Source organism: Populus trichocarpa, chromosome 13 (assembly GCF_000002775.5).
Source record: "Populus trichocarpa isolate Nisqually-1 chromosome 13, P.trichocarpa_v4.1, whole genome shotgun sequence".
Lineage (NCBI taxonomy): Eukaryota > Viridiplantae > Streptophyta > Magnoliopsida > Malpighiales > Salicaceae > Populus > Populus trichocarpa.
In genome coordinates, this window is record NC_037297.2 from 11897203 (window position 1) to 11907370 (window position 10168).

At 34.4% G+C, this 10168-nt stretch overlaps 1 protein-coding gene across 1 annotated transcript; it reads right to left on the reverse strand.

The window, feature by feature from the left end:
* Window positions 1-178: 178 nt before the first annotated feature.
* On the reverse strand, window positions 179-7381 carry LOC18104437 (probable alkaline/neutral invertase D). The gene is made up of 5 exons (XM_006376208.3): window positions 7214-7381; window positions 5961-6394; window positions 3632-4063; window positions 1825-2383; window positions 179-821 (listed from the first exon to the last, which is right to left on the reverse strand). The coding sequence occupies exons 2-5, from the start codon at window positions 6345-6347 to the stop codon at window positions 526-528; spliced, it is 1674 nt and encodes a 557-aa protein (XP_006376270.1). The 5' UTR covers window positions 6348-6394; window positions 7214-7381; the 3' UTR covers window positions 179-525.
* Window positions 7382-10168: the final 2787 nt, after the last annotated feature.

The following is a 10168-nucleotide window of genomic DNA, read 5'->3' on the forward strand; positions in this document are numbered from 1 at the left end:
GTCTCTGCTAGAAAATTTGGCAGGTTGCCGAGAAATGTTTGGTTACTATTAACAGCATTATAATTATTGTTGTTTTCATCTGGGAAGACATCAAAATAGCTCTAAAATGTTAAAAAAAAAGGGAGATCAATAACTATAAAATGTTAAAAAAAGAAGAAGCTGTTTTGCACAGTAAGGATGCATCAAATTTGAATCCAAAAGTCTGTATTTCATGGAACTTTTTCCAGTCCTTGATCGGCAATTAACACAAATCTTGTTCCATTGCTGGTGTCACAAGCTAATATGAACCGATTACGGCATTTCGAAGATGCCATTCAAAAACTTTTGAAACACAGCAAAATGCATCTCTTATTTGAAAAGCAGGGCATGGTCTTTGCAGAAACTATTGTACACAAAACCAAAAGTCCAATCAAACCTACGAGGACAAACGCCAAAGAATGGTGCTGTAATGAAACCCCGCATTCTCACCTTCCGTGTTCTTTCCCTATTCTTTTCTTTTCTTTTCTTTTTCTATATCATGCCCCCCTAGCAAGTCCAAGAAGATGATCTCCTGAGCACAGGCTTCATTTGCCTGTCCTCTTCCAAAGAAATCATCCCCAAGTGTGAAGGGTCCTCCAGCATCATCTTTGCCACCAAGTATCCAGCAATTGACCATGTCTGGTATTTCCTTGCCTGTTTACCAACATATCTGCCAAGTTTCCCATCATAATATTCTGGCCAGCCGTCTTTCAGAAGACGGGTCTCAGCAAGATCAATCGCTTTTCTTGCAATTTGGGGTCGTCCCGTTTTGATGCATGCAGCAGTCAGCAACCATAAAAGCACTGCATTTCATGTAACAAAAGGGAAAGGAGAAAAAAAAAAAAACATGATGCAAGAGGATAACACATGTTATGAAAATACAAAAAAATATTCATCCACTACATATTGTGTGAAAGACTTTCAAAAGTAGGTTCAGTGAAACAGAAATAACAGATTAAAGAAATTGACACTGCTAAAATTCTTAATGTCAACAATTCAGTATTAGAAAAGGAAGCGATGGAGACATGATCTTTTAGCTCATGAAACTTGACAAGGCACTAGATCGAGCAGTGAAGTTTAAGCTACATTACACTTGTGTCCAAATCAGAACAGTGAATGAGTGAGCAGCTCATCCTACAGTTAGAAATTGGTTTATTGAATACTTATGAACTTACGAATTTATCTAACACGACCAATGCATTCCACTACATAGGCACTGCCCAAATCCTACTACTACTATTCTGGAGACTGCTCTATGTTGCATGGATCAAAAAAGAAAGAATAAACAAACTACCAGTGCATGATAATGCAGCCAGAGCTTCTCGATAATTTACCATTTATGCATGCAAGCTAGTCATGTTATGAATATTCAAAAAGCATCTCTAATGAAATTCATGGATATCCACAAATTAGAGCAATTTGAGGATCGCTGAAAGAAGATAAATCTGGGTCCACCTAAATACCATTCCAGCATCTCATATTAGTTTCCAGCTCCCACTCCAGAACAAAATCTCTGCGTGCATAAGGTCTTGGCTATAACTAAGTTGAACAATAATAATTGAAAGGGGATAATGAAAGCTAAATTTAAAATCTAGACCATATGATTGGTGTTTTCTGTTTACTAGCTTCTCAATTTAAAATACAATTCTATGGTTTCAGATTCAGCCTTGTAACTCCAAATAGTAATCAATGAACCTAATGAAGTGTGGCAGGAAGACTATCCTCATGGAAGGGCATATTTATTAGTTAATCTCTTTTAGTCACAAGAGAAAGTAACCAATTAAACAGACAGAACGAGGAACAAACCTGGCCATGATCCTCCATTATGATAGCTCCATCTGGTATTCTTAGGATCACAACCAGTTACAATTCGCCATTCATGACTTTCTATCGCAGGATAGGCTATTTTCAGAGGCATTTCTCCTACCAGCTCCTCCCAGCGAGCTTCAATGAGATCCATGATAGCCATTGCTTGTTCATGGGTTGCAAGAGAAGACAGAATGGCAATGCAATTACCTAAAGCAAACCATCTGAAATCCATCCTTGCAGGACTAACATTGCCAATAAAGTAGCCTCCACGAATTGGCATGAAATCAAATACCCAATCTGGGATTGAATCAGGAATAACGTTGAACTTATTTACAGCAGTGTGAGAATACTCCTCAGTCTTATATCTGTATATGTCATTCAGTTGTTGAAAGTCAAGCCAGAAGTAACTCCGCATGTGATAGCTCAAGGCATGCAAACGTTTCACAATTCTCTCAATAAATTCGTTTCCTTCTTGATCATGTTTCAACATTGAGCTAGCGCTTCTCAACGCCATGAAAAAAAGTGCTTGAATCTCAATAGGATAACCATAGATACCCTGCAAATAAATCCATCCAATTAGAACATGTAACAAGGTTGAACTTAACAAAACCCTAGGAGGTGATGAGTGGACTGATGCCTAACATTTGAAATGAAGATATATCTCATATCAAACACCTTTTGTAATGCTAAACAGAACCTGCAAGAAAAATTATACAATACTATGCATTTAGTTTACGTGTGCATACACAAGTGTGGTTGAGGGTGAATGGGAGACTTGATTATGATAATTTGGCCTCTATGTGAATTACTGTTAGGTCAAAGTAGCATTTTGTCATAATGACTGGATGCCAGTGATTGAAGCAGAATGGTATTCAATCCTTGGAAATAGTAGAAGAAGCATGCCAATGCTCAATGAGAAAAACTAATCCCCACGTTCTGGCTTTCACATAGAGTTTTAATTTCTTCCTTTAATTTTCATAATTAGTTTTGACATTACTCCATGTTTGTTTATTTGACTGCATTTGTCTATTAAGAGAAAACACAGAAGGATGGCATTATCTGTTGCATTAAAGCAGAGCAAGAAGGAAACAAAGAGTTGATTCCGAAGTACTTCTTAACTGCAAAGGACTTTAATTTACTAAGAAATTGAATATTGTGATATGATAAGCAGGCTACATGATAAATAAAGATTCAACTTTACACGATTGCATGCAGCACTTCACATCAAACAAAACAGGAAAGTTAGACTTGCAACTGCCTAGGCTGCAGGTGCTTACTCAACACCAAGCGAAGCAAGCTCCATTGGCATTTAACCGACATAAAAAAGGCTCAATGTATGTTACAGGGTGTTTAAATTTCACATATGCTCCATATGAATGCATTTGCAGTGTGCTAATTTTCGGTTATGCTTATATCCTTTTATGCTAATCATTTGCAGTTCGCCATAATTCCCCTACTGTTTAAAGAAAGGGGAGGGAAACAAACATGTAACTGATAGCTAAAACAAAGATGTTGTGAACCCCAAGAATCAATTTCATCAATCTGTTCTGTGCCTGATGTCTACTATTTTTTGTTGGTGTTCGCTAGTTAGAAGAGAAATTATGTCAAAGAAGAATGGCTGCTTGGCCTAATGATTACAGTTACAAGAATGAGTTAACTAGAATCTCCACCATTCTTTCAGAAGAAATCAAATCACTTGATCTTTAAAAGCATTTTGTGAGGCATAAATATTAAAATTAACCGCAGCATAGTCACAAACATACACATGGAGAGAGAGGGAGAGTGAGACACGAGAACAGCTTACCATTCTGCGATCAATCATGGAGCATCCATCGGCGCAAAGAAGGGTAGGGAAAGTATCAAACCCCTCCGACAAGCAGAGCGTCAAAATGAGCTTCATTCCCTTCTGACACTCTGGTCTCTCTGCCAGGGATAAATCTCCAGTAGACTTCGTATATGCTCGAAGAAGAATGATCCACCAGAAACCAGAGTCAACTGGAGCAACTCTTCCAATAGCACTCTCACCAAAATCTGCAACAAGAGAGTCTGTTTTCCGAATAGGATCATGGAGAACTTTAAAGCTCGCTGGCATTGCCCCTTCCCCAAGTTTGAATCGATCTATTCTCTTTTCCCACCCTTGGAGATACAGTGTCTTCAACAGGAAGTGCTTGACTATGTCAGGCTCACCATTCATCAGAAAAGCTAGGGCACTGGGTACAAAATCTCGTACAAAAACCTGAACAGAAGAACCTCGAAAAATCAGATAAATGATACTACATTCAGATTCCCTGACAAATGCATATGATCTCATTTACAACTACCTCCTACTTGAAAGTCAAAAGCAAAGGGCTTTATGAAATTTCAAATACATCACCTACAAAAAATTAATGGCTCTTATCAGTAGATTTAATTTTCAATTTATCCAACAATCAAACTCCTGCCTGACTTTATTCCATACGTCCGCTTAGTGCATTCTTCAAATATTATTAACTCATGTGTTTAATGAGTCTCTTCTTTGGTTGACATACAGAGCAAATAAAAATTGATCATTTCCCTACCGTTGAACACAATTTACAATTTCATGACATCCTCAATATCAATGATTCCCAACCCCGAAGGGGATCCATCACCATCAGCTAAAAACAGTTATTTATGCTCATTGCAGCTTAGTAATTAAAGATCCTTCTTCCTTTTTGATGCAAACAATTAACAAGATACAATAACACCATACAAAAACAATCTGTTATGATACGGTTCAGCCTATGGTTACTCGTGATGGGGATTCGGTTGGGAGCTTGGGTTTGAGGGGAAGACCATTCAACCAAGTGGGGGTTTTTCCTTGGGTTTTAGCTTGTATTACATTTAGCCATGTTGGGTTTTCACTTTGGGATGTGTTCAGCCAGATTGGATTTGTTGTTGTTGATGGGTTCGGCCCAATTATGGAGGAGTTAGTTTCGGCCAGATCGGATTTGGACTTTGTGAATGTGCATGGGCTACATGGAGTCTAAAAGTGACTAGGATTAATTAGGGTGTTCGGGTCCTTTTCCTACAAGGATTTGTCAAAAATCCTAGCTGAATTTGAGTTCATGATAGGCAGTTACAAGACTGAATTGGAGAGGGATTATTGTGTTTCCATATTGGACAAGGATTCCATATCTAACATGGAAAACAAGGGTGGCAGCATGTGGGAGTAAATTCCCCTATTTATTTGTCCATTATAAGCAAGGATTCCTTCCCTTACAAGGAGAACAACAGGCGGCTATATTTGGAGGACTTTCATTGTTGCTTTCTTTCATTTCTCTTGCAGGATTTCCTTACTTTAAAGGAGATTATGGAAGGCTTTAAAAATAGAAGAATTTAGCAACTCTCTTCCCTATAGGAAAAAAAATCAAGCATTCAAGGCAGCATGTTCCAAACATGGAAAGAGATTTAACAGGGTCGGCAAGCACACATTATTCCTACGCAAGTCAAACCCGACTACACAAGGAAAAATCAAGCCAGGGATAGTTTTGGGGGCTGATTTTTTCCTTGTATTATTCTGAATATTTTACATGGTTTTATGTTGTTTTAAGTATTATTTGAACCATAATATTTCAATTTAGGTTTTTAAATTCAGTTGGGCTTGTTCTGGCCCAAATTAAGTGTTCTAGGTCTGTTTTAGACATTAGGCTTGTGTTATCTCAAAGCCTAATGGTTTGCGACCCAATATGGATCCATTAGGGTTAATTATCTTAGGACTATATAATGTTTTCCTTGTAGCGAATTTTAGTAGCCTTCAGATTAATAATATTATTGTGTTTTTCTGGAAGCAAACGTGTTCTTTGCTGTGACAAAGAAGAAAACCTGACTTATCAAGATATAACTTGGTGTCAATTTACGAATTCTAATTCTTAGTTACAGCTTAACTATGGGTTAAGATTCTCAAACTTGATTTTCAGCTTTTTTAGAGAAGTATCATCTTTGTTAGGGCTTAACTGACCATGTGATCAAGAAATCCGCGCCATATTAAATCTCGTAACATGTCAACCATTGGACACAAATCAAACCAAGAAGAAACATCCCAATGCCTGATGTTCCATTAATCACACAGAAAACTAGCAATACCGCAAAGAGGATGTTAAAAAAATATTTACCTGGTCATAGTTTAAGACCTCCTCTGAGGCATGGTCATATGCTGCTATAGTACCAACCGGTTGGCCTCTGAAGTAAACTAAAGACCTCCGTAGAGCCTCCCACGCATCAGCCACCATGGGGTGAGGCTCAAACGAGTTGCGAGTTGATGAGGCTGGTGTGTTAAACCCTGACCTTCCACCAGGTGAATATGTGGTCTCAAAGGTATCAATTCCTCTTGCAAGCCCGATCGAGAGCTCGCTTAGAGACCTCTCATCAAACGATCTCTGCCTCTCTATGTTCAACTTTGGCTTGTCAAGGAGGCGAGAGAGATCAAAATCATCCATTTCGGATATTGAACACACTGAGCTCACGTTCCTAAGCCCCCCCATCTCTTTAGTCCCATCCATTTGTTTTTCTCTCTCAATCCTTGAATACTACAGAGAAAGCTTTGTTTCTATCACCAAATGCAAAACAAGAATCACAGCTTTAGAATACAGACATTCAACGGTCAGACAAACAAATAAATTATCTAACACACACACAAATATCATCAACATGAAAGTGAGAACCAGAAATAGAAATTTGGAAAGCTCAAAATAGAAACTGTAACGTGCTATAAACACTATTTATAAGCAAAATTATTAACCTCTTATCCATTAATATATACTCCGTCATTTTACCACTAATTAAAACTTATCTGGTACTATAGCTTTATATACGTTGAATGTGCTAACAACAAGAAGAAGAAAATTCGGACTTGTAAAACTCAACCAGTTCTCTTATCTACCACCTAATTTCATGGGATTTAAAAACAATAAACCAAAAAAAAAAACCCCATTTTTAATTAACTAAAAAAATGAAAACAAAACCATTCAAGAACAGAGTATCAGGGCAAATTAACAAGCTTTACAAATTAAAAAATGAAAAACAAAAATACCATTTTTGTAGGTTTACACAAAAAGATTACACTTAAATTTCAATTACATTTACCATTAAAAACCAAAAAATAAAACTTGAAAGCCAACAACAGCACATCAAGATCCGCAAAAATATCAAAATAACACAAGACATAGACTTTTTTGTTTACTACCCAAACAAATAAAAAGAACACTTTATGGAAAAATGTAAAACAAAAGGTCAAGATTGCGAGTTTCAACAAAGAAAGCAACAAAATTGAGACGCAAAAACCCAGATCTAAAAGCCTTTAAAGAAATGCTTCTTTTTAACATCCACACAGAAAAGGAGAGAGCCAAACAAAGAAGATCAAGAAAACCTTTGCAAAGAGTAAATGACGGATAATGAATCCCTCCGGCGACGGCGATTTCGCCGGCTAATGGTCGGTGAAGAGAAAAAGAAAAGGCAAAGACACAGCAGAGAGAGAGTGTTGAAAGAGAGAAAAAGAGAACGTTGTTGCAAGAGCTGATATTTATAGTTAGAGAGAGAGAGAGAGACCTCCAACGTTTTTTTCTGTAAGAAAGGAGACTGGCAATAGCCGGTTAACGGGGCACGAGGAAAAAATGATTCTGATTTGATGGTCTGACGTGGAGAAAACGACAACGTTTGATACAAGTCATGATTTTGATAAGTCAGTCTTGGATTTTCCACTGGCAACGTGTTTTATCGGTTTCTGTGTGGGGGTCCATATTATTATTACAGTGATGATCATGGATTAAGATTAAATTAAGATCGAGTTGGGGTTAGGTAGGATTAAAAAGGTGATTAGGTAGAGTAATAAATTTGGGGTGAAAAGTGAGAGCTGAAGTTAATCCGTCTCTCTCTAATTTTTTAACTGTCTTGCCGTGTTCATGTTGCAACTTGCAAGGAGAGTTAGGGTTATAAATCCTTTTCACACTTGCTTCGGTTTACCTGTTCTTCTGGGTTATATATATATATATATATATATATTAATAATAATAGTTAAACAGTTGTCCACACGACTGAATTAGATCCATTTGTTTATTTTATTTATTTATTAATAACCTAGATTGATTCACTAAAACAATCCATAACCTTATGGCCATTAGTAATGTGATTTAATTTGTTCGCACATTGAATCCGGTTAATGTAAGATTTAATCTAAATTGGATTTAAAAAAAAAAATTAAGTAACTTTATTAAACTTGAGTAATCTAATACATCAACTCATAATCTTGTTGATCAATCAAGATTTGATTTGATTTTTTTTAATTATAGTTTTAACTCTTTAAAAAAAATTAAAAAAACATCATTTTAATTAAATTATTAATAAGATCAATACACCTAACCAATGGCCCCATCCAAGTGTAATAATATATATATATATATATGATAATCGATTTGATAGATGCTAAAGAATGTTGTAAATTTTTCTTAGAACATTGGTTGAGTTAAGGCTGATGAAATTGGTGCATTCTTAAGAACCAGAAATTACGTAATCTAATAATTAAAATCTTACCTAAAGGTGTCAAATTACAATTTTCTCTCGAATAAATATCAAGTTTAGAGAAATAAATCTTCGGGGCTTAATAAATTAATGTTTAATTTCTTGATATCTTTATTAATATTTCTAGTTATTTTGAATAAAAAATAGAATATTTTTATTCAAAAAAGAGATTTTTTCAGTTACGACAATTAAATTTTAAGAATGAAATTTATGTCCACAAAAAAGGCAATTAATTAGAGTGTAAAATAAGCTAATTAATATGAGAGTGTAAATGTTTTTATTCTTTTATCCAAAAAAAGGAAAAGGTATTTAATTAGGAAAGGGTATTGCATGTTCAAGTAAGATATATTTATATATATATATATATATATATAATTGAAAATCAAATTTTATCCTTTAGAATATTCGAAGTACATAAACATAGCTTTGGAATCAATTTTGTTAACAAAGTTTTTCTCTTTCTAAAACAAAAAAAAAAATCATGAATAAAGTATCTCCAAAACTTTAGGAAGATTCTAGATGAAAGATTCTTTAAGAAATGTGCCCTTTGTACCTTCTTACAAGAATCTTCCCACGGCACTTTTATATGCAAGCAAAGAGATTAAAAACAACATTAAAAAAAAAAAAAAAAAAAGAGGTTAGAAAGAAGTAACATAGCCATTTTACTTGGTACTTTTAGTTTGGTAGGTTGCAAGTCAGATTCTTGAACTGCAGGCAACCAACCACCACATTTGCAACGTGCATACTTGCCCTATAAAAAAAGCAGCCTATGAGTTTCGTAACCATATATGTACCTTGTCTTCTTTGCTAGTTAGAAAAAATCAGATACAGTTTTGAATTACATTTTAAATATTTTTCATGATGTTTTTTTTAAATTTTTTTATATCCTTTTAATATATTAATGTTAAAAATAATTTTTTTAAATAAAAAAATTATTTTAATATATTTATATATTTAAAAAAAATAAAAAAAGATCAAACAATATTGTCATCTAATTAGCAAGTAACAATCCGAAAAGGATTCCAAGTAAACAATCACGTATTTTTTTAACATTCCAACACTTTTTTTTTTTGAAATAAACATTTCGTTTTATAAAGCGAAGGATAAATAAAAAGACATTAAAGAAAGATGTATAAGAAGGCTATTTTTAATTTTTTTAGAATAAATAAGATGGCTATTTAATTGGATTGTTTATAATTAATTAATTAATTAATTAATTGGATTGTTAATAGAACTCTCTTTGTTTAGGAAATCTGATGTGAGAAAACATGAGTTTTTTAGACTTTAGATTGGTTATAAATTATTGTTAAGATACTGTTATATCCCTACAAGAATGAAAATATAAATTTAAATTTTAGAAAATATATTTATTAGAAGGGATAATCACAAACCCCGAATTATATCAGGATATCTAAATAACAAAAAAAGAAAAAGAAAAAAAAGAAAAAGAAGGTGAAAGAGAGATTGTGAATTGCGATGAGGACCATGACCTGCGTGTTTTCGTTGCAATTTCGAAGTAAACTTGACTTGCACGGCAGCATGAATCCAACTCAGATCCGAGCAGACATGTTGATTTTTCTTCTATTCATTGATTAAAATTTTTATAGTTGCTATATACGTATATGTATGAGTTTATGGTCATGGAAATTAGAGCCTTTGAATCATTAATTATTAGATTTATGCATGTAGTTTTGGAGCTCGTTTTGAAAACATTTTCAATTTAAAAAACTGAAAAATATATTTATATTATACTCTTTTTCATTTGAAGAAAAATGATAAAGTAGAAATCGTGGTTTTATATGATTGT

Excerpts from the sequence above, each read along its gene's own strand:
- LOC18104437 (XM_006376208.3), bottom strand. The coding sequence starts at position 6,347 with ATGGATGGGACTAAAGAGATGGGGGGGCTTAGGAACGTGAGCTCAGTG. Across the intron at positions 4,064-5,960 it reads AGGTCTTAAACTATGACCAG|GTTTTTGTACGAGATTTTGT; the intron begins GTAAATATTTTT and ends TCTTCTGTTCAG. Across the intron at positions 2,384-3,631 it reads CCATGATTGATCGCAGAATG|GGTATCTATGGTTATCCTAT; the intron begins GTAAGCTGTTCT and ends ATTTATTTGCAG.